The sequence below is a fragment of the Panulirus ornatus genome, chromosome 12 (assembly GCF_036320965.1).
Source record: "Panulirus ornatus isolate Po-2019 chromosome 12, ASM3632096v1, whole genome shotgun sequence".
Lineage (NCBI taxonomy): Eukaryota > Metazoa > Arthropoda > Malacostraca > Decapoda > Palinuridae > Panulirus > Panulirus ornatus.
Window position 1 is genome coordinate 38,491,800 of NC_092235.1, and position 25,919 is coordinate 38,517,718.

A 25,919-nucleotide genomic window follows, 5' to 3' on the forward strand; every position below is an offset into this window, starting at 1 on the left:
TTATATTTCTCTCCTGTGTCTCCTCCGTTGATGTGATTATTACACGAAAGTTCACTTGAGAACTTATCGTGTTTCATTTTCCCCGTGGACTCATAGGAATATACTTGATCACTCGCAAAATTGTGATCCTTTCCAATATATATATATATATATATATATATATATATATATATATATATATATATATATATATATATATATATATATATATATATATATATATATATATATATATATATATATATATATATATATATATATATGCGTGTGTGTGTATGTATGGGGGAAGGTAACCACGGTATTTGTGTTTTATCATTTTGTGTCACCAAAACTGCCAGTAAATACATGTATTTGTTCATTACGTGCCTGAGTAGCCCTCCTGATCTTTGCGTCCTCGCTAAGCAGCATTTGTGTTTCATGGCGTGCTTGCCTTTAGATGGGATCATGTAGGGTTTATGTTTCAAGAAATGACTTAATAAAGAAACCATGTAAAAAGAGAAAGAGAATGATGATTAACATTAAGATTATGTCTTTGGAATCAGAAAACATCATGGTTTAGATATAAGTATTACAACAAAAGAATAAGGAAAGGTAGAATACGCCATCAGAGAAGCGATGATGAACCGACAGGTTGTTTCCTCACCGGTGACCCACACACAACACCAGGTGTACACTACGTGGGTAAGTGATGTTACTCATTGGTGACTCACACGCAGCACCAGGTGTCCAATACGTGGCTGTGGGCTGTTACTCATTGGTGACCCACACACAACACCAAGTATACACTACCTGGGTGCGGGCTGTTCCCTACTGATGATCCAGCTCCCTCTAACACCAAAGGGTTGCCCGCTGTACCATCAATAACGAACCTTCGTGAGGTGGAATGTCAGCGCCCTCACTGCGTACTGGACAAACTGTGAGCAGTTTAGAAGTAGTATATGGAACGGAATGGCAGGGAGCGGCTGTGGGAGGGTGAAGATGATGGGTGATGCTTGGGAGATGATGACCAAATTAATCTGAAGTACAAAAATTATCTCAACATTGTGTAGCAAAAACTGGACGGCAGACAGTTTTCTCACGTGACATACTTTATGTGATGCAATTTACAGATGTCAGTGGAATGTTGATCCGTTTTACTTCCCAGCACAAACGAGAGTTTCATGAAACAATCATTTGAGTTTTCTTAAGCAAAGAGCTACTCAGATGCTCGTGTCAGTCTATTTTCGTCTATACTAAAAGTTTGGTTACATGATTTTATCGGTGGTAAAATTTAAGTCATAAGTTACTTTCCCATAGGCAATCAGTCACGATCAGAGATAAACACATAACCAGCACTATCTTAACTTCATTAACGAATAATACTCAGTTGGGTAAGAATGTGTTGTACATGTCGTGCTAACTTCGAGCAAGTCTTTGCTCACTCTGAAAATATACAATTCGACGAGCCAGACGAAGAAAAAGTGAGAGAGATGGATAAAGAAAATGCGAGAAAAAAAACGCGTTTATGAGAAGAAAACAAGAAAACAAGGTACTTTGAAAACGTAAATATGATATAAGCAACAGGCCGTCATGACTCCTCGGCTCCCACCCTCACAGTGTAGTACATATCACCAAAGCCATTACCACACTAGGCAGTTGTTGGCCCACTTGACTACATCGAGGATCATCGTCTAGCTTTTCAGAAACTATCATGACATCGTTTAAGTGATTGTTGGCCCTGTGTTCGTGACACCAGAGATCATCTGTCTCGTTTACAGTGACAGCGAGACGAAGCTGCTGGTTGGCTGGCTGCTTTACCAGCAACATTACATTAGTATCACGTATCTGAGAGCTCCTTGAATGTCATCTGCATGTTCCATTGTACCGTGAACTATAATCCATATATTCCAGTGTACCAGGCACTGTCAGTCACACGTTGCAGCGTACAACCAGCTGTCATCCAAACGTTTTCTTGTACCATCGACTGGATAGCAGTCCATCTACCGTGTCAGACACCTGCTGGTCTTCCTGTGTTATAACATCTGTCAGCACACGCATCAACTGTTTACATCTTGTTACCTCTCCGAATCACACTCTTGCTAACACTCATCTCAACGTGGCGTACAACTGCCAGCAGTCACAATGTGTCTTACACCAGTTGGCAATCGGCTACCTCTACGAAACCTCTGCCACCACTTACATGGCCTCACAGCAGTACACACATCCTTGCTATCACCAAGCTTACCGTGTCACACATTTGTCAACATTCATTTAACTATGTAACAGTATGTTGCTAACACTCAGCTGATCACATCTAATGCGTGTCAGTAACTTCTCGCCTTATCATATAATTCAACTACCATGTAACTCTTTACCGTGTCACTTACCAACCAGCCCCTACCTGACTGCATATCATATCTGCCGCTAACATTATCGTGTCACAACCTCACCAGGAGTCGAGATCTTGTGTGACACACATGCTAACGTTCTTATGACCATACCATCTGTCTGCACTCTAATGTGAATGTCACACTTCTCCCAACACCCCTATGAACATACCATACACCTACCACCATTTGGCTCAGTATATCTCAAACGTGCCAACACCTGCTTGACAGTACTGCACACTTGAAAGTCTGCTGACCACGTCACAACCACACACCACCAGCGCTCCACACTACACTCTGGCCAGGGAAATTTTGTAGTTAGTTCAGCTCTGATAAGTGAAGCACCTGCTCCTTCCTTACACTCTGAACAATTCCTGTGAAGTAGTGACGAAGTGTTCAAAATGAATCATGCAGCAAGAAGAAATGAAAACTAAAACACAAATGTAAAGATGAGAAGCAGCAACTTCTGCAGGATCTTTTATAGATGAAGGAAAAGGTTCTAGAATGGACGTAACCCAGGGATGAAGGCGAGGGTAAGTTATTTGTATAATGACACAAACTTCTTCACGTCTCTTATGCTACCATGGTAAAGGTATAACTTCTATAACATTCAAATTAAAACTCTGGTTAAAATTAGATAACTTTATTAACGATATATGTATAAGGACATCAAATGATAAACATTTTACAAAACAGATAGAAGTAATACTTAGAAGACATTATCAAGTCTCATGAAAAAAGTGTAATGAAAACGAAACTTTGTTTCATATGCATTTTCTATTCAGACTCATACCACAGCTTCGTCAAATCAGTATAAACTACAATAAATATTCTTCACCGTATCATGACACATACATACAGCATACCCACCCAACAATACGATCACCTCACGAGGCAATCAAAGAGCATCAAGATCTAATGTATGATATTTTGTATTGGGCATATATTTTCACACCTTAAAGAAAATACCATTTTGACAACAAGGAGAAAGACTTGTTCCTACTTTGTAACAAGATTTGAAATACCAGGCTGCTGCCTCTTACATGCCTGGAGGACGAGCTACACACCACTACCTCATAGTTACTGCAACATGTTTGTGTTTGTTATAATCACTGAATCCAGATAGTGATATTGTCTATAATAACTTGTTCATTAATCTATGAATAAGCTGAAGGTGCTCACTTTCATCAACAGATCAAGCCATTCATAATTCATCAGCAGAATCAAGATCAAAGATTAGCATGAATTAGAAATCAGTTCTCATTATTTGTATATATCACCTTCGACACATTCTCTTCTCTTCATTTCAAGGTCTACAGACAGGAACAAAAGTCTTTCTCTCGGCCAGGCGTTAGATATATCAATACAAACAGCCAACAAACTGAGAAAGAAAATTATCTTTAGGTTATTAGGAATTGAAAAACTTGTCTTCTAAAAGAATTACAGATCACAGTTGTGCAAGGGAAAGAAACTAACGTCAAAGGGGCCCAATTTCGAGTTGTCGACTGCCACACTTCGTTTGCCGAGTATTATATTGTTTAGCTAATGGCGGGGCACACATAAGCTGCCATTTATTGGAAGCAAAAAAAGAATGGAGTATTATCTGTACAGGAAGGAAAGATAACTAATTTCACAGAAGACAAGAATCAGATTGGAAAAGTTGATGTCAGATTGCATGAAACTCATCTCTGTCAGCTAAAGATATAGAAATAGAACTTACCTAAATATGAAACCAACATTCTATGGAGATATGGATAAATCCTTTGTATGATGGAAACGATTTTTTTGAAGAAAAAACTCTAAAGCTTTTTTCAAGTCGAAGGTTTCGATCACAGACAAAAGTTCTCGCTTAAGTCCGGCCTTGAACTGAATGAAAAATGACTATAGAGAGACGTAAAGAGAGAAGAGGAAACTCAATCTATGACTTTTGGAAGAAAGGGAAAATCTGTCTTTCAGACGGAGTGAGTTGGATGTAGCTGTTAGGAAAGAAGGGAGAAGCTGATGTGTTCCTAAGCTTATTAATGAACGGAAGGAAACAGAAAACAGCGACTCACCCTTTAATTGCTAACGACCATACAGCAATCATGTGACAAATGACTTGCTGAATGTTACAGTATCTCGCTAATGGCAGGGGAACACAAGCAACCGAGATGGAGAGCCTTAGGTGCGACCATAGATAAGGGAGGAAGAACGAACAATGTGGAGTAGAGCAATTGAGTCAAATATGAACATAAGACTGGGAGAGGTAATAAGTCGGACATGCATTGGACTGGACTCTCGTCAAATATGTAGAATCAGAACTTCCTTACAAGTTAGAACTGGACTCCATATATGCCAGATTACTCCTGTATACAACTACTCAGAAAAGTTCTCTAACAAGACAGACCAAAACTCCCAGATTGTTGCCAGAGGGAGACTTACCGAACTGTGAAAGCTTGGGATTCCCAAGATAGATTTAAAGTTGCAACAATACCAAATATGATTATTGTGTAGAGTGGTTGAATTACAGAGCCATCACATGAAATGAAAAGGTCGTAAGGAGCTTTAGAAAGAATGGTGAGAGACAGGGTTTTAGAGGCACTCAAGAACTAGATGTAGTCTATCCCCACTGAGAAATCCTGTCTAAATTTGAGGTAGTAGAGGCACTTATAATGAGACTAGAGTCCGATGTCCCATACTTTAAAACTTTCGAGGTGCGAAGATCCATAATGTATGATTCGTAAAAAAGAATCTCAGAAAAAATAACTATAAATTTCAAGTTGATGATAGATTGTAAGAACAGGAATGATACATGTCAAAGCAATAGGGCATAGCTGGAGAGGATGGAACGATCACTCTTAATAGGCTGTACTGCTGCAGATTTCCAAGACCAAACTATTTTGATTTAGAAAGAAGGGAAACAGGCGAGGAACCACTTGTCAAACTTGAGAGGCACACTCTTTCAATACTCGAGGTGGGATGAGCACAAAATGCATAAGGTGCACCACGAAATGGGTAAATATTAGTCATCAGAGGCGGAGTTAGCGAGGAAGCGAGTCTTTAACTGATATTCATGTAGGAGACACAGCTATAGTTTCAATAGAACGGTTAACCCAAGAAAATGTAGTACAACAGAAGTTGTTAAAAGCACGTTTGACCAAAGACGAGGAAGAAGTCGTCGTTACCTCACTGTATCTATAAACAGGACTCACATCGCTGATATACCAGGAGGCAGGTTTCAGGAAACAGAGCACTGCATGACTGACTCCCGTATACTATTTTGTACTCGTAAACTTGTATCAGCTCTAAGATTCATCCTGGAAATTTTTCGGTAAAGGAAGATTCTAGATATTTGCACATACACAGCTTTCATGAGCTGCTTGAATGTGTCCCTGCCATCAAAGTCTGACCCTTTGAAAAAGTCTGGCTGCTGCTTCCCATAGTGTCTGTGTAGAGAACGGCCAAACGAGGATTGACCATTACTTCTTCCTTCTTTCCGTGAACACCCAAAGAATTCACTTCCTTCCTTCGTCTTTCCCTCTTCTTATAACTTTCCTACCTTTAAGACGTAGGCCTACAAACACCTGAGAAGTTTTGTGTAATATCCTAATTCTTTTTCATGCCTTATCTTTCCACCTGAGATGGCCATCGCTGGGACATGTTGTGCCCGTGTCATGTCAGTCATTACTGAGAAAAATAGACAAACGAAACATCAGTAGAAGAAGTTTAGCTCAGATGCTGCTAATGTCTTCAACGAACAGTATGGAAGGATGAAAATGATAACACACACTAACACTATGACTTCAAACTTTGATTTATCAAAATTAAGGCAGGCCAGAGGCCGTCTCTAGAGTGACAGGCATTTAGCAACTGACAAACTATATCAATCTTCTTGATGTTAGTAATTAGTGGATAGTAAAATCCTTTCCCATATATCCAGGGAAATCAGCTTGTAGGTATGGAAATTCCTCAATGTCTGCCGCGCCTTTAGTATGACCGAGGGGTTTGTTGAAGGCCCAGGTTGAGGCTGAAATTCATGCGTACTTGAAGGCAGATTAAACCATTGCAACTGACTCAGCATAACTAATTAAAGGAAAATAACATGAGAGATTTTTTTTACCTTGTTCCGTTTTACTTGATTAATGTTGATTAATGGCTTTGCCATGTTTGAGGCAGCAGTTTGGTAGCTCACATATTGTAACTGGATAAATTATATTATCTACTATAACATCACAGAAGAAAATATATACATATATATATATATATATATATATATATATATATATATATATATATATATATATATATATATATATATATATATATATATATATATATATATATATATATATATGTATGTATGTATATCATTTACTGCGTGTTTGAAGGCTCCAGTCACGTATTACAGTTCTCATTATGGCCAATCAATATGAAGAAGAGAAAATAGAAGTGACGTAACAAGTTCTGAAGATGTGGAAACCCTGGTGTGAGGAAACACGTATAATTCTTATCTTAATGGGACAAAAAGTAGTAAGAAAAAGACCGTGAGTAAGGAAGCAAAAATGAAGGAAATAGGTTTATGGTTCATGTTGGTGTATGTAAAGACTCGCCTGGTAGGTTAGTTTTTATGACAAAGTAATGTAGGCATCAGTAAAAGGTAGAGAAAACCGTTTCTAGAAAATACAATCTTTGTTAATGAATACTTTCTTACTAGCTACTGTTATCACCAGACTCACTCGTATGGTTACCAGGAACGCGACGTGCACTTCTGTATGTCTAAATAACCTTTCCAAGCTATACATGAGGCATAAGGTCTCTAACGTCTTATACTTAGCTAGGTGTAATAACATTATCTATTAACAATACTTTATACTTCATTGTGCGTACAGATGAAGCTAACACATTATGGACAACAACACAACATCTGCTAGACACATTAGCTGACACACCTGGGTCAGCTCAGTGTTTGTATGCGGCCAGATGAACCGTCTGGCCTACGTCTGACACATGGACAACATCATTAAGTATTGCCACCATTCACAGTTTGAACCATACCACATTAGATCATTTCACATTTTGTACTTTTTTCTAAATAGATGAAATTTAATGACTAAAGAAAATTTACTTACAATACTTATCATGGATACGTTGTATATATATACATGTTATGACTGTAATACAGATTCTAATTCTGAGATAACCAAGAGCAACATTAACTTCATTGATGATGATGAATAATGGGTGGTATATTGTATGAGACTAGTGGTAGAACATTTGCCCAGGAGTGTGGAAGAGGGAGGCAACTTGTCTTATGTCTTACAGGCTGTCACTGGTGGAGATACTTGGCGTACAGTACTGCATGTTACCTTTTGATCCGACCTACGTACTTCGTATGGTGCCTTTTGATCAGAATTTGCTGCAAACGTATGATACTTTGAATCAGAATTTGCTACACTGACGCCTTTTGATCACATCTTGCTACACTGCATGACGCCTTTTGATCAGAATTCTACTACACTGTATGGCATCTTTTCATTAGAATTTGCTACAGTTTTGATCAAAATTTGCTACACTGTATGAAATCTTTTGATCGCATCTTGCTATACTGTACTGCACGTTTTGATCACATCTTGCTACACTTTATGGAACCTTATGATCATATTTTGCTGCACTGTACGGCACCATTTGGTCAAATCTTGCCACATTTTATGTCACCATTTGATCAGAGCTTTCCACGCTGTATGATAACTTTTAAACAGGTGTCAACACACTGTACGATACCTGTTCACCAGGGTTAAGGTAATTCACCAGGACGCAAGTTGAGAAACGTCTGTTTTTAGAGTGTGCTAGTACCTCACTCCCTCCCCTCATAACTCAATGATGAGTTAACAAATGTAATGAGACCTGGTTTGCTAAGGCTTTCAGTAATCCTTATTTGTATTCAGAACAGGACGTTCCTTGTGAAGGATGCAGGAAGTTAGCGTTTAGAGGAGAATTTGAATGTGTATGTGTATGTGTGTGTGTGTGTGTGTGTGTGTAGGTCCGCCACAGCATCGGCATCAGAGCCTCGCGTCTTACTGGAGATCTTCATCTCCTCAGCTCACTTTGTATTCCACTGGTTAGTTTTTGGTTTGCTGTTTGGGCTTTAGGCCCATCACCTGCCAGGGTCATTAAGGCCATTATCGTCAAGTTACGTCCACGAAGTGAACCATCTTGAACACCTCCCTCAGGTGTTAAGGATGATTCTCAGACCACATAACCTCTCATTATGCACGTGTCACGTCCTATGTTTCCACTGACCATATTGCTCTAGAAATATATTTGTCTATGAGGGGCAAAGGTATATAGTTCAGACAATGAATATAAAAACACTGATTTAATAGCAAGACCAGCTTGTATATTAATTCATAATAATTGGTTTCATAAGCTATAAGAAAATCAAATCTACATACACGACATTGGACGATATTTCATGGTTCATTCCAAACAAAACTCCTGCAACACGTCTGGTGGAAAGTGCACTGAGACAGAGACAGGAACCTCGGTACGACCTCGACCAAGCGTGTGCTTCGAGCCGGGACTTCAAACGTATTATGTTTGCGACTAACAACACCATCCTGGCTGTGAGAGTCATGACGTCATGCGTAGTTATCATGATTCGCTATGAATGAAAACCGAACCTGCTTAAGTTTGTATCGGCGTAGTGAAACAAAAGGCCATTACCAACCCTTAGTCTCATTCATGCAATACGAGATTATTAATAATATTACCCGATAATTAAGTTGGTAACATGTTTGTACAGTTATCATATTGTTCACCAACGTAAACCCTACAGATTCAACACTGCGGGACAAATTGTGAATCAAATGATCCAGTGTTATTATCACAATAGTAAATTTACTTTTTAAAGAAAAACCTCCTGACTAGACAAATTGGCACAAACATAACAAAAACATCAAGAAAAAAAAATATAGCAATACAGCACGTCTCAAAATTCTAACGCCAAGGCAAAGATTCACTGTTGATCTTAGTTTAAAGAATCTTCACATTGCATGACATGTGATTGCATTCATGTCATGCACTTTGAACATTTGTTGAAGTAAAGGTAAAACACTAGTTCTGGCTTTGAGTCCGGTCTTGTGAGACACTTTCTACATCGAAAATCCACATCGTTCTCGCGGGTGGTGGGTCACATTGAGCTGGGGGCAGGACCATTATTCACTTCCATCTGAGGCACGTTCAGCTCCCTCCTGCTCCCTGGCGGCGTCTCGCCATCCACCTCCTGCACCTGCAGTGGACCACATACAGACACATAAGGTATATCCTCGCTATATCTAGACACTTCTACATTAATCACTTTAGATTAATGACCTGTGGAGGTAGATCTATCATAAAGACCATTGATTCTCCGTACTTAATGAATGATTACTTCAGTTACATTTAAATTCTAGAATTCGCCAGAAAATGAATAAATAAATCATATCGCGCATATATCAAAACTTACTCTTCAACAAAAATGTGTGTATAAAAGCTTGCTCGTCAGAGACAGCAATAATGATTCAGGATTACAAAGCCCTTATTCAACACAGTGGTACCATTTTAGGTCTGTATTAACTACAGTACCTTTATGAGGACGACACCATTATCGTAATCCTTCGACTTCTGGCAAGACAGCGTCTTCGGAGTCAACGAACAGATCGAGGGAAGGGTCATTGATGAGGTCGGGCGATCCAAGCTCTCCATCACGGCCTCCCACTTCTCGCTGCTTGGTCCTGAAAGCTTCTTTTTCGTCCACGCGTCCCGCGACGCCGGATTGGAAGGCTCGGATGACACGTATCTGCAAAGCGGACGAGAAAATCAGCCGCCACTGGTCGTGTAGGCAGAACGTCCCTACTGGAGATGGATTGTGCTATCTATACACAATGACGAAAACATTCTTACGGTAAAGGCTGTAGTGACTATATTAATACCTCTTCACTTTCATGGTTGGTAACCTACCTAACTGATATTGGATGATATAAATGTTTTTTTTTTTTTTGAAAATATGAATAAGAACAAATATCAGAACATGTTGGAGACCAAAGGCAGTCACTGAAAAAAGAGGAAAATATGTATCACGAGAATTCAATGTGTAAAGAGTTAGACAAAATCTCACTTCAGGAAGGAAGAGTTTGCGATACAAAGAGAATGAGAAGAAACATTAAAAGTTTTGGTATACCAAACCAGTGAGATAGTGAGTGCCAAATTAAACCACTTATGTTACTAGATGGGTGACCTTGTGAAGACTCGGTGTGTTGAAGACCAATGAGGTTAGTGTCAAGGAAGTCAAACTTACCGAGTGTTCCATATGAAGTTATTTGTTCTCCTTGCAGAATAATGGAGTTGTAGGGCGATGGGACAAAGAAGCAAATGTAAGTTGTAAGTAGTGAGGTTACCATGTGGCGGAGGTGGGCCAAACTAGTGCAATCGCTAGATGTTTGATTTTATGTAAACAATAGCGTTGGGTGTACAGGATGTGTTTATTGGACCGGGAGTAAGGAATACCATGTGGAAATATTGTAGTTGGTAACTCAGAGTACAGAACTGGACCTGGGAAAAATTTTCTGACTCAAATGAACAAGTATCAAGCAGATGGGGAGGTAAGAAAATGATACTTGTTCAGTTAAGATGACATATTTATTTCTAATTCCTGTTAATGTTATATATAACCATGTATCTATCTGCATACCTACCTATCTGTGAATTCCATTATCATGCACCTTAGTGCAGCAATAGTTTGGTAAAACTGTGGTCCTCGACACCATGGCCTTCGGGTGAGGAAGGGCAGAACGTCGAGTTTCCTGAGGTAGACTCGTTGCTCTTACACAGGAAAACTATATACATCGATAACATGTGTGTTGTGCTGAGTTACTTTAAATAAGAAATTAATTAGATCTGAAAACTGCTCGAAAAGTGGAAAACGAATACGACTAGTGCAGAGTGTTGTATTGTTCTACGTGACTGACAACACTTGCTAGTGCAACCCGACCATCTCTTGCGAAAGTGACAGATATCTAGACAAGCTTATGTAAGTGTTTGTGAAAGGTTGTCATGCATGTAATGATGCAGGAGCAAAACATGTGCAGGATCAGGCAGAGTGCAGGGGAAGGCTGTGTGCAGGAGCAGGCTGTGTGCAGGAGCAGGCTGAGTGCAGGAGCAGGCTGTGTGCAGGAGCAGGCTGTGTGCAGGAGCAGGCTGAGTGCAGGAGCAGGCTGAGTGCAGGAGCAGGCTGTGTGCAGGAGCAGGCTGAGTGCAGGAGCAGGCTGAGTGCAGGAGCAGGCTGTGTGCAGGAGCAGGCTGAGTGCAGGAGCAGGCTGTGTGCAGGAGCAGGCTGAGTGCAGGAGCAGGCTGAGTGCAGAGCAGGCTGAGTGCAGGAGCAGGCTGTGTGCGGTGGTGACGACAGTACCAGCTTGACAACAGTCTCACATTCATCGATCTTACGGCCACCAGTTCTGTCACTGTCAAATCAGTTAATTGACCAGCTCCAGCAGCGTGTCTCACCAATATCTTCTCAACACAAGCACTCTGGCTGTTGCATATTTCAGTTTCCTGAAAGAATTTCGTAGAAGATAATAGAATTTGCTGGAGAGTGAAATGCAACAAGTAAATGAGACATTTGTCACTGTAAGTCAGAGATCTGTTGCGCTGGTTTAGTTCGTGCAGATCTCTCACACACCGCCATGGTATCACAACTTGGTATGTGAAAAGAATCAGTCATTGACTTATACCTTCTATATGTGTGATATTTGCTGCGTATATACTGGACTCGATCTTAACTAGTGGAGGCCCAGGGGAACTGTGTTATCATGGGGCGATAACGCAGGGACTCCACTCGCACTGTTAACAATACTCTGCCATGACTACAAGTGGTTGAAAGAAAAACTTAGATCTACCAGTTTACTGAAAGTCCATGATATGTTCCTCTTCGCCTAAAGATATTGATCAACGAGCATTGTTCTTATGTTCAACTTTTATGTAGCGGCAGAAAACACAATAATCAAAGCGCGTCAAACTTGAACTTATAACGTGTAAGTGGGGGGGAGTCGTGCTTGACGCGGCTCGTTTATCATAACTTATATCTTGTGACACGAGAAAATTAAAAGTATCAATAAACTTAACGCACACCAGCTGAACAGATGTCTTCCAGCCAAGACCAGAAGCGGTACAGTTTTGCTCTCGCCTCGTGTTATGGAGATGCTTAAATGTTCCATGTTGTTCCTCCATATCCCGAGCAGAGAGCAGCGGTAGCTGGGGACCATCAGGCCTAAACCCATGATAATATGGGTTCATAGAAGTGTAACCTCCAGACTCTCTCGGTAGCTGCTGGTAATTCCTAATGAATACACGTATACGAAGTATGGCTAGACTTGTCATTGAATGATATTCGATTCCTATGAATATCCACTTCTGGGGCATTCATCATTTGATCTGATCAGCTTCCAGAGTATGCATGGCGATGATGTAAACACCACTGCAAAAAAGGAGCTGATTATCACGTGTATAAATGTATGTTCTCAAGTCCTAACACATCATTAGTTCATGAGGCATCATGAGCGTCACAGGCAGGGGAATTACTACGACTGTACAGCAGTGTGAGATTACTAGTGTAGGTTACGAATACGTGGTGTTCAGGTGAGGGTGTGATGGTAGTGACGAGAACACACAGGTGGTTGGAGGAGCGGTGTGGTCTTACTGCCTGGTCGCTGGCCGCCTTGCGGCGAGGCACGGGCAGCAGCGGGCCCTCCACCCGTCCGCTTATCACCTACAGGCAGCCACAGGGAGAAATAATCCGTCTTTATCACTATAAGATGTTACAGTTTTCTGGTGCAAACAACAGTGCTAAGTAAAACAAATACATTTTCTGAAGATTCTTTTTTTTCGTTACAAATTCAATAACCATAAAAGCTGATGAACTAGTTTCAGGATCTAGAATCATTATACATATATATATATATATATATATATATCTATATATATATATATATATATATATATATATATATATATATATATATATATATATATATATATTCTCTCTCTCTCTCTCTCTCTCTCTCTCTCTCTCTCTCTCTCTCTCTCTCTCTCTCTCTCTCTCTCTCTCTCTCATGCATATTCGCCATTTCCCGCGTTAGCGAGGTAGCACCAAGAACAGATCAGTAAGCCTCAGAGAGAATATCCTCACCTGGCCCCCTTTGTTCCTTCTTTAGGAAAATTAAAAAACGGGAGGGGAGGAATTCCTGCCCCCCCTCCTCCCCTTTTAGTCGCCTTCTACGACAAGCAGGGTCTTGTGTCTCCCCTGATGATGTGATTATTACACGAAAGTGCGTTTGGGAACTTTTCGTGTTTCATTTTCCCCGTGGACTCATAGGAATATCTTGATCACGCGCAAAATACTTCCCACGCATTCCTCACGTGTCGTAGAAGGCGACTAAAGGGGACGGGAGCGGGGGGCCAGAAACCCTCCCATCCTTGTATTTTAACTTTCTAAAAGGGGTAACAGAAGAAGGAGTCACGCAAGGAGTGCTCATCCTCCTCGAAGGCTCAGATTGGGGTGTCTAAATGTGTGTGGATGTAACCAAGATGAGAAAAAAGGAGAGATAAGTAGTATGTTTGAGGAAAGGAACCTGGATGTTTTGGCTCTGAGTGAAACAAAGCTCAAGGGTAAAGGGGAAGAGTGGTTTGGGAATGTCTTGGGAGTAAAGTCAGGGGTTAGTGTGAGGACAAGAGCAAGGGAAGGAGTAGCACTACTCCTGAATCAGGAGTTTTGGGAGTATATGATAGAGTGTAAGAAAGTATATTCTAGGTTGATATGGGTAAAACTGAAAGTTGATGAAGAGAGATGGGTGATTATTGGTGCATATGCACCTGGGCATGAGAAGAAAGATCATGAGAGGCAAGTGTTTTGGGAGCAGCTGAATGAGTGTGTTGGTGATTTTGATGCACAAGACCGGGTTATAGTGATGGGTGATTTGAATGCAAAGGTGAGTAATGTGGCAGTTGAGGGAATAATTGGTATACATGGAGTGTTCAGAGTTGTAAATGGAAATGGTGAAGAGCTTGTAGACTTATGTGCTGAAAAAGAACTGGTGATTGGGAATACCTGGATTAAAAATCGAGATATACATACGTATACGTATGTAAGTAGGAGAGGTGGCCAGAGAGCGTTATTGGATTACGTGATAATTGATAGACGCACGAAAGAGAGACTTTTGGATGTTAATGTGCTGAGAGGTGCAACTGGAGGGATGTCTTATCATTATCTTGTGGAGGCGAAGGTGAAGATTTGTGGGGGTTTTCAGAAAAGAAGAGAGAATTTTGGGGTGAAGAGAGTGGTGAGAGTAAGTGAGCTTGGGAAAGAGACTTGTGTGAGGAAGTACGGAGTACAGAATGGAAAAAGGTGAGAACAAAGGAGGTAAGGGGAGTGGGGGAGGAATGGGATGTATTTAGGGAAGCAGTGATGGCTTGCGCAAAAGATGCTTGTGGCATGAGAAGCGTGGGAGGTGTGTTGATTAGAAGGGGTAGTGAGTGGTGGGATGAAGAAGTAACATTATTAGTGAATGAGAAGAGAGAGGCATTTGGACGATTTTTGTAGGGAAAAATTGCAAATGAGTGGGAGAGGTATAAACGAAAGACGCAGGAGGTCAAGAGAAAGGTGCAGGAGGTGAAAAAGAGGGCAAATGAGAGTTGGGGTGAGAGAGTATCATTAAATTTTAGTGAGAATAAAAAGATGTTTTGGAAGGAGGTAAATAAAGTGCGTAAGACAAGGGAGCAAATGGGAGCTTCAGTGAAGGGGGCTAATGGGGAGGTGATAACAAGTAGTGGTGATGTGAGAAGGAGATGGAGTGAGTATTTTGAAGGTTTGTTGAATGTGTTTGATGATAGAGTGGCAGATATAGGGTGTTTTGGTCGAGGTGGTGTGCAAAGTGAGAGGGTTAGGGAAAATGATTTGGTAAATAGAGATGTAGTAAAAGCTTTGCGGAAGATGAAAGCCGGCAAGGCAGCAGGTTTGGATGGTATTGCAGTGGAATTCATTAAAAAAAGGGGGTGTCTGTATTGTTGACTGGTTGGTGCTCAAATTACAGAGGTATAAGTTTGTTGAGTATTCCTGGTAAATTATAGGGGAGGGTATTGGTTGAGAGGGTGAAGGCATGTACAGAGCATCAGATTGGGGAAGAGCAGTGTGGTTTCAGAAGTGGTAGAGGATGTGTGGATCAGGTGTTTGTGAGAAATGTATGTGAGAAATACTTGGAAAAACAAAAGGATTCGTATGTGGCATTTATGGATCTGGAGATGGCATATGATAGAGTTGATAGAGATGCTCTGTGGAAGGTCTTAAGAATATATGGTGTGGGAGGCAAGTTGTTAGAAGCAGTGAAAAGTCTTTATCGAGGGTGTAAGGCATGTGTACGTGTAGGAAGAGAGGAAAGTGCTTGGTTCTCAGTGAATGTAGGTTTGCGGCAGGGGTGTGTGATGTCTCCATGGTTGTTTAATTTGTTTATGGATGGGGTTGTTAGGGAGGTGAATGCAAGAGTTTTGGAAAGAGGGGCAAGTATGCGGTCTGTTGTGGATGAGAGAGCTTGGGAAGTGAGTCAGTTGTTGTTCGCTGATGATACAGCGCTGGTGGCTGATTCATGTAAGAAACTGCAGAAGCTGGTGACTGAATTTGGTAAAGTTTGTGAAAGAAGAAAGTTAAGAGTAAATGTGAATAAGAGCAAGGTTATTAGGTACACTAGGGTTGAGGGCCAAGTCAATTGGGAGGTAAGTTTGAATGGAGAAAAACTGGAGGAAGTAAAGTGTTTTTAGATATCTGGGAGTGGATCTGGCAGCGGATGGAACCATGAAAGCGGAAGTGAATCATAGGGTGGGGGAGGGGGCGAAAATTCTGGGAGCCTTGAAGAATGTGTGGAAGTCGAGAACATTATCTCGGAAAGCAAAAATGGGTATGTTTGAAGGAATAGTGGTTCCAACAATGTTGTATGATTGCGAGGCGTGGGCTATGGATAGAGTTGTGCCCAGGAGGGTGGATGTGCTGGAAATGAGATGTTTGAGGCCAATATATGGTGTGAGGTGGTTTGATCGAGTAAGTAATGTAAGGGTAAGAGAGATGTGTGGAAATAAAAAGAGCGTCGTTGAGAGAGCAGAAGAGGGTGTTTTGAAATGGTTTGGTCACATGGAAAGAATGAGTGAGGAAAGATTGACCAAGAGGACATATGTGTCAGAGGTGGAGGGAACGAGGAGAAGTTAAGAGACCAAATTGGAGGTGGAAAGATGGAGTGAAAAAGATTTTGTGTGATCGGGGCCTGAACATGCAGGAGGGTGAAAGGCGTGCAAGGAATAGAGTGAATTGGAACGATGTGGTATACCGGGGTCGACGTGCTGTCAATGGATTGAACCAGGGAATGTGAAGCGTCCGGGGTAAACCATGGAAAGTGTGTAGGGCCTGGATGTGGAAAGGGAGCTGTGGTTTCGGTGCATTATTACATTACAGCTAGAGACTGAGTGTGAACGAATGGGGCCTTTGGTGTCTTTTCCTAGCGCTACCTCGCACACATGAGGGGGAAGGGGGTTGTTATTCCACGTGTGGTGAGGTGGCGATGGGAACAAATAAAGGCAGACAGTATGAATTACGTACATGTGTATATATGTATATGTCTGTGTGTGTATATATATGTGTACATTGAGATGTATAGGTATGTATATTTGCGTGTGTGGACGTGTATGTATATACATATGTATGTGGGCGGGTTGGGCCATTCTTTCGTCTGTTTCCTTGCGCTTCCTATATATATATATATATATATATATATATATATATATATATATATATATATATATATATATATATATATATATTATCCCTGGGGATAGGGGATTAAGAATACTTCCCACGTATTCCCTGCGTGTCGTAGAAGGCGACTAAAAGGGGAGGGAGCGGGGGGCTGGAAATCCTCCCCTCTCATTCTTTTTTTAATTTTCCAAAAGAAGGAACAGAGAATTGGGCCAGGTGAGGGTATTCCCTCAAAGGCCCAGTCCTCTGTTCTTAATGCTACCTCGCTAACGCGGGAAATGGCGAATAGTTAAAAAGAAAAAAGAAAGATATATATATATATATATATATATATATATATATATATATATATATATATATATATATATATATATATATATATATATATAAATATATATATATATATATATATATATATATATATATATATATATATATATATATATATATGAATAAAGGCAGACAGTGTGAATTGTGTGCATGGGTATATATATATGTGTCTGTGTGTGTATATATATGTGGACATTGAAATGTATAGATATGTATATTTGCGTGCGTGGACGTGTATGTATATAGATGTGTATGGGGGTAGGTTGAGCCATTTCATTCGTCTGTTTCCTTGCGCTACCTCGCAAACGTGGGAGACAGCGACAAAGCAAAAGCAAAAATATATACATATATACATTTATTTATATATATATATATATATATATATATATATATATATATATATATATATATATATATATATATATATATATATATATATATATATATACACATGGATGGTATTCCAGTGGAGTATATTAAAAAAGGGGGTGACTGTGTTGTTGACTGGTTGGTGAGGATATTCAATTTATGTATGGCTCATGGTGAAGTGCCTGAGGATTAGCGGAATGCATGCATATTGCCATTGTAAAAAGGCAAAGGGGATAAAGGTGAGTGTTCAAATTAGAGAGGTATAAGTTTGCTGAGTATTCCTGGGAAATTATATGAGAGGGTGTTGATTGAGTGGGTGAAGGCAAGTACAGAACATCAGATTGGGGAAGAGCAGTGTGTTTTCAGAAGTGGTAGAGGATGTGTGGATCAGGTTATTGCTTTGAAGAAAATATGTGAGAAATACTTAGAAAAACAAATGGATTTGTATGTAGCATCTATGGTTCTGGAGAAGGCATATGATAGAGTTGATAGAGATGCTCTGTGGAAGGTATTAGGAGTATATGGCGTTGGATGCAAGTTTCTATCGAGGATGCAAGGCATGTGTACGAGTATGAAGAGAGGAGAGTGATTAGTTCTCAGTGAATGTCGGTTTGAGGCAGGGAAGCATGATGTCTCCATGGTTGTTAAATTTGCTTATGGATGGGGTTGTTATTGAGGTGAATGCAAGAGTTTTGGAGAGAGGGGCTAGTATGCAGTCTGTTGTGGATGAGAGGGCATGGGAAGTGAGTCAGTTATTGTTCGCTGATGATACAAGGCTGGTTGCTGATTCGGGTGAGAAACTGCAGAAGCTGGTGACTGAGTTTGGTAAAGTGTGTGAAAGAAGAAAGCTGAGAGTAATTCTGAATAAGAGCAATGTTATTAGTTACAGTAGGGTTGAGGTTCAAGTCAACTGGGAGGTAAGATTTAATGGAGAAAAACTTGAATAAGTGAAGTCGTTTAGATATCTGAGAATAAATTTGGTAGCGGATGGAACCATGGAAGCGGAAGTGAGTCACAGGGTGGGGGAGGGGGCGAAAGTTCTAGGGGCGTTGAAAAATGTGTGGAAGGCGATAACATTATCTTGGAAAGCAAAAATGGGTATGTTTGAAAGAATAGTGCTTCCAACAATGTTAAGTGGTTGCGAAGCCTGGGCTATAGATAGGGTTTTGCGGAGGAGGGTGGATGTGTTGGAAATGAAATGTTTGAGGACAATTCGTGATGTGAGGTGGTTTGATCGAGTAAGTAATGAAAGGGTAAGAGAGATGTATGGTAATAAAAAGTGTGTGGTTAGGAGAGCAGAAGAGGAAGTAATGAAATGGTTTGGCCACATGGAGAGAATGTTTGAGGAAAAATTGACAAAGAGGATACGTGTGTCAGAAGTGGACGGAATGAGAAGTGGGAGACCATATTGGAGGTGCAACGATGTAGTGAAAAAGATTTTGAGCTATCGGGGCCTGAACTGCAGGAGGGAGAAAGGCGTGCAAGGAATATAGTGATGTGATATACTGGCGTCGACGTGCTGTCAATAGATTGAACCAGGGCATGTGAAGCGTCTGCGGTAAACAATGGAAAGTTTTGTGGGGCATGGATGTGGAAAGGGATCTGTGGTTTCGGTGCATCATACATGACAGCTAGAGACTGAGTGTGAACAAATGTGGCCTTTGTTGTCCTTTCCTAGTGCTACCTCGCGTGCGTGCGGGGGAAAGAGGTTGTCATTTCATATGTAGCGGGGTGGCGACTGGAGAGAATAAAGGCTGTAAGTATGAATTATGTACATCTGTATATATGTATATGTCTGTGTACGTATATAGATGTATACATTGAAACATATAGGTATGTATATGGGTTTATATGGATGTATATGTATATACATGTGTATGTGGGTGGGTTGGGCAATTGTTTCGTCTGTTTCCTTGCGCTACATCGCGAACGCAGGAGACAGCAACAGAGTATAATGATAGTAAAGATATATATATATATATATATATATATATATATATATATATATATATATATATATATATATATATATATATATATATATATATTTCTTTTTTTCTTTCATACCATTCGCCATTTCCCGCGTTAGAGAGGTAGCGCTGAGAACAGAAGACTGGGCCTTTGAGGGAATATCCTCACCTGGCCCCCTTCTCTGTTCCCTCTTTTGGAAAAATTAAAAAAAAAAGGCGAGAGGGGAGGATTTCCAGCCCCCCGCTCCATCCCCTTTTAGTCGCCTTCTACGACACGCAGGGAATACGTTGGAAGTATTCTTTCTCCCCTATCCCCAGGAATAATATATATATATATATATATATATATATATATATATATATGGGTGTCTAAATGTGTGTAGATATAACCAAGATGAGAAAAAAGGAGATATAGTATGTTTGAGGAAAGGACCTGGATGTTTTGGCTCTAAGTGAAACAAAGGTCAAGGGTAAAGGGGAAGAATGGTTTGGGAATGTCTTGGGTGTGAAGTCAGGGGTTTGTGAGAGGACAAGAGTAAATTAAGGAGTAGCACTACTCCTGAAGCAGGAGTGTTGGGAGTATATAATAGAATGTAAGAAAGTAAGCTTTAGATTGATATGGGTAAAAATGAAAGTGGATGGAGAGAGATGGGTGATTATAGGTGCCTATGCACTTGGTCATAAGAAGAAAGATCATGAGAGACAAGTGTTTTAGCAGCAGCTGAGTGAGTGAGTTAGCAGGTTTGATGTACGAGACCGGGTTACAGTGTAGGTGAGTTGAATGCAAAGGTGAATAATGTGGCAGTTAAGGGAATAATTTGTGTTCATGGGGTGTTCAGGGTTGTAAATGGAAATGTTGAAGAATTCGTAGATTTGTGTGCTGAAAAAGGATATTTAATTGGGAATACCTGTTTTGAAACGAGAGATATACATAAGTATACATATGTAAGTAGGATAGATGGCCAGAGAGCGTTATTGGATTACGTGGTAATTGATACGCGCGTGAAAGAGAGACTTTTTGATGTTAATGTGTTAAGAGGGGCAAGTGGAGGGTGAAGATTTGTAGAGGTTTTCAGAAAAGAAGAGAGAATGTTGGGGTGAAGAGAGTGGTGAGAGTATGTGAGCTTGGAAAGCAGACTTGTGTGAGGAAGTACCAGGAGAGACTGAGTGCAGAATGGAAAAATGTGAGAGCAAGTGACGTAAGGGGCGTGGGCGAGGAATGGGATGTATTTAGGGAAGCAGTAATGGCTTGCGCAAACGATTCTTGTGGCATGACAAAGGGTATGAAATGGGCAGATTAGAAAGGGTAGTGGGATGAAGAAGTAAGATTATTAGTGAAAGGGGAAAGAGTGGCATTTGGAGGATTTTAGCAAGGAAATAATGCAAATGACTGGGAGATGTATAAAAGAACGAGGCAGGAGGTCAAGAGAAAGGTGCAAGCGGTGAAAAGAGGTCAAATGAAAGTTGAGGTGAGAGAGCATCAAAAAATTTTAGGGAGAATAAAAAGATGTTTTGGGAAGAGGTAAATAAAGTGCGTAAGACAAGAGAACAAATGGGAACATCGGTTAAGGGGGCTAATGAAGAGGTAGTAACAATTAGTGGTGATGAGAGAAGGATATTGAGTATTTTGAAAGATTGTTGAATATGTTAGATGACAGAGCGGCAGATATAGGGTGTTTTGGTCGAGGTGGTGTGCAAAGTGAGAGGGTCAAGAAGAATGGTTTGGCAAACAGAGAAGAGGTAGTGAAAGCTTTGCGGAAGATGAAAGCTGGGAAGGCAGCGGGTTTGGATGGTATTGCAGTGGAATTTATCAAAAAAGGGGATGACAGTGTTGTTCACTGGTTTGTGAGGATATTTAATGTATGTATGACTCATGGTGAAGTACCTGAGGATTGGCGGAATGCATGCATAGTGCAATTGCAGAAAGGCAAAGGGGATAAAGGTGTGTTAAAAAATATAGAGGTATGAGTTTGTTGAGTATTCCTGGGAAATCATACGGAAGTTTATTGATTGAAAGGGTGAAGGCATGTACAGAGCATCAGATTGGGGAAGAACAGTGTGGTTTCAGAAGTGGTAGATAATGTGTGGATTAGGTGTTTGCTTTGAAGTATGTACAATATGTGAGAAATCCTTCGAAAAACAAATGGAATTGTTTGTAGAATTTATGGATCTGGAGATGCTCTGTGGAAGGAATTAATAGTATATGGTTTGGGAGGCAAGTTGCTAGAAGCAGTGAAAAGTGATTATCGAGGATGTAAGGCATGTGTACGAGTAGGAAGAGAGGAAAGTGATTGGCTCCTAGTGAATGTCGGTTTGTGATGTCTCCATGGTTGTTTAATTTGTTTATGGTTGGGGTGGTTAGGGATGTGAATGCAAGATTTTTCATGAGAGGGGCACGTATTTAGTCTATTGTGGATGAGAGGGCTTGGGAAGTGAGTCAGTTGTTGTTTGCTGATGATACAGCGGTGGTGACTCATTCGGGTAAGAAACTGCAAGAGCTGGTGACTGAGTTTCGTAAAGTGTGTGAAAGAAGAAAGCTGAGAGTACATGTGAATAATTGCCCCCTCCCCACCCTGTGGCTCACTCCCGCTTCCATGGTTCCATCTGCTGTTGAATTAACTCCCAGATATCTAAATCGCTTCACATCCACCAGTTTTTCTCCATTCAAACTTACTTCCCAAATGACTTGTCCCTCAACTCTACTGTACCTAATAACCTTGCTCTTATTCACATTTACTCTCAGCTTTCTTCATTCACACACTTTACTCAGTAACCATCTTTTTATTCTCCCTATTTTTTAATGATGCTCTCTCACCCCAAGTCTAATTTGCCCTCTTTTTCACCTCTTGCACCTTTCTCTTGACCTGCCTCTTTCTTTTATATATCTCCCAGTCATTTGCACTATTTCCCTGCAAAACTCGTCCAAATGCCTCTCTCTTCTCTTTCACTAATAATCTTACTTCTTCATCCCGCCACTCACGACCCTTTCTAACCTACCAACCTCCCACGCTTCTCATGCCACAAGCTTCTTTTGCGCAAGCCATCACGACTTCCCTAAATACATCCCATTCCCCCCCCGCCCCTTACGTCCTTTGGTGTCACCTTTTTCCATTCTGCACTCAATCTCTCTAGGCCCCACAAAACTTTCCATAGTTTACCCAAGACTCTTCACATTCTTTGGTTCAATCCATTGACCGCACGTCAACCCCGGTATACCACATCGTTCCAATTCACTCTATTCCTTGCACGCCTTTCATCCTCCTGCATGTTCTGGCCCCGATCGCTCAAAATCTTTTTCACTCCATTCTTCCACCTCCAATTTGGTCTCCTACTTCTCCTCGTCCCCTCCATCTCCAACACATATTCTCTTTGTCAATCTTTCCTCACTCATTCTTTCCATGTGACCAAACCATTTCAAAACACCCTCTTCTGCTCTCTCAACCACACTCTTTTTATTACCACACATCTCTCTTACCCTGTCATTACGAGGAGAAGTGGGAAACCAAATTGGAGGTGGAAAGATGGAGTGAATAAGATTTTGAGTGATCGGGGCCTGAACATGCAGGAGGGTGAAAGGCGGGCAAGGAATAGAGTGAATTGGATCGATGTGGTATACCGGGGTCGACGTGCTGTCAATGGATTGAATCAGGGCATGTGAAGCGTCTAGTGTAAACCATGGAAACTCCTGTGGGGCCTGGATGTGGAAAGGGAGCTGTGGTTTCTTTCAGTATTGCATGACAGCTGGAGACCGAGTGTGAGCGAATGCGGCCTTTGTTCTCTTTCCCTCGCGCTGCCTCGCTCACATGAGGGGGGAGGGGGGAGGGGGCAGTTATTCTGTGTGTGGTAGGGTGGCGATGGGGGTGAGTAGGCGCAGACAGGGTGAACTGTGTGCATGTGTGTATATGTGTGTGACTGTGTGTGTATATATGTGTGTACGTTGGAACGTGTGGGTGTGTATGTTTGCGTGTGTGGACGTGTGTGTGTGTGCATGTGTATGGGGGTGGGTTGAGCCATTTTTTTCGTCTGTTTGCTAGCGCTACCTCGCAGGCACGGGAGACAGCGTCAAAGCAAAAAAAAAAAAAAAATACAGATATATATATATATATATATATATATATATATATATATATATATATATATATATATATATATATATATATATATACATATATATATATATATACATATATATATATATATAAAGAGGGTATTCCCTCAAAGGCCCAGTCCTCTGTTCTTAACGCTACCTCGCTAATGCGGGAAATGGCGAATAGTTTGAAAGAAAGAAAAATATATATACATATATATATATATATATATATATATATATATATATATATATATATATATATATATATATATATATATATATATATATATATTGGTGCTTATGCACCTGGGCATGAGAAGAAAGATCATGAGAGGCAAGTGTTTTTGGAGCAGCTGAATGAGTGTGTTAGTGGTTTTGATGCACGAGACCGGGTTATAGTGATGGGTGATTTGAATGCAAAGGTGAGTAATGTGGCAGTTGAGGGAATAATTGGTATACATGGGGTGTTCAGTGTTGTAAATGGAAATGGTGAAGAGCTTGTAGATTTATGTGCTGAAAAAGGACTGATGATTGGGAATACCTGGTTTAAAAAGCGAGATATACATAAGTATACTTATGTAAGTAGGAGAGATGGCCAGAGAGCGTTATTGGATTACGTGTTAATTGACAGGCGCGCGAAAGAGAGACTTTTGGATGTTAATGTGCTCAGAGGTGCAACTGGAGGGATGTCTGATCATTATCTTGTGGAGGCTAAGATGAAAATTTGTATGGGTTTTCAGAAAAGAAGAGTGAATGTTGGGGTGAAGAGGGTGGTGAGAGTAAGTGAGCTTAGGAAGGAGACTTGTGTGAGGAAGTACCAGGAGAGACTGAGTACAGAATGGAAAAAGGTGAGAACAATGGAAGTATGGGGAGTGGGGGAGGAATGGTATGTATTTAGGGAATCAGTGATGGATTGCGCAAAAGATGCTTGTGGCATGAGAAGAGTGGGAGGTGGGTTGATTAGAAAGGGTAGTGAGTGGTGGGATGAAGAAGTAAGAGTATTAGTGAAAGAGAAGAGAGAGGCATTTGGACGGTTTTTGCAGGGAAAAAGTGAAATTGAGTGGGAGATGTATAAAAGAAAGAGACAGGAGGTCAAGAGAAAGGTACAAGAGGTGAAAAAACGGGCAAATGAGAGTTGGGGTGAGAGAGTATCATCAAATTTTAGGGAGAATAAAAAGATGTTCTAGAAGGAGGTAAATAAAGTGTGTAAGACAAGGGAGCAAATGGGAACTTCAGTGAAGGGCGCAAATGGGGAGGTGATAACAAGTAGTGGTGATGTGAGAAGGAGATGGAGTGAGTATTTTGAAGGTTTGTTGAATGTGTTTGATGATAGAGTGGCAGATATAGGGTGTTTTGGTCGAGGTGGTGTGCAAAGTGAGAGGGTTAGGGAAAATGGTTTGGTAAACAGAGAAGAGGTAGTAAAAGCTTTGCGGAAGATGAAAGCCGGCAAGGCAGCAGGTTTGGATGGTATTGCAGTGGAATTTATTAAAAAAGGGGGTGACTGTATTGTTGACTGGTTGGTAAGGTTATTTAATGTATGTATGACTCATGGTGAGGTGCCTGAGGATTGGCGGCATGCGTGCATAGTGCCATTGTACAAAGGCAAAAGGGATAAGAGTGAGTGCTCAAATTACAGAGGTATAAGTTTGTTTAGTATTCCTGGTAAATTATATGGGATGATATTGATTGAGAGGGTGAAGGCATGTACAGAGCATCAGATTGGGGAAGAGCAGTGTGGTTTCAGAAGTGGTAGAGGATGTGTGGATCAGGTGTTTGCTTTGAAGAATGTATGTGAGAAATACTTAGAAAAGCAAATGGATTTGTATGTAGCATTTATGGATCTGGAGAAAGCATATGATAGAGTTGATAGAGATGCTCTGTGGAAGGTATTAAGAATATATGGTGTGGGAAGAAAGTTGTTAGAAGCAGTGAAAAGTTTTTATCGAGGATGTAAGGCATGTGTACGTGTAGGAAGAGAGGAAAGTGAT

General features: G+C 40.7%; 1 protein-coding gene across 2 annotated transcripts in view; it reads right to left on the reverse strand.

The window, feature by feature from the left end:
* Nucleotides 1–2,999: 2,999 nt before the first annotated feature.
* Nucleotides 3,000–25,919, reverse strand: part of LOC139752021 (plasma membrane calcium-transporting ATPase 3-like) — a 393,564-nt gene continuing 370,644 nt past the window's right edge. Inside the window, exons 22-24 of one of the 2 annotated variants that reach the window (XM_071667800.1) lie at nucleotides 13,078–13,146; nucleotides 9,969–10,182; nucleotides 3,000–9,633 (exon numbers count right to left, since the gene is read on the reverse strand). In XM_071667800.1, the coding sequence (XP_071523901.1) occupies nucleotides 9,988–10,182; nucleotides 13,078–13,146 (264 nt within the window). In that variant the 3' untranslated portion in view covers nucleotides 3,000–9,633; nucleotides 9,969–9,987. The remainder of the gene's footprint in view (nucleotides 9,634–9,968; nucleotides 10,183–13,077; nucleotides 13,147–25,919) is intronic. The other variant, XM_071667801.1, reaches the window with a different exon arrangement.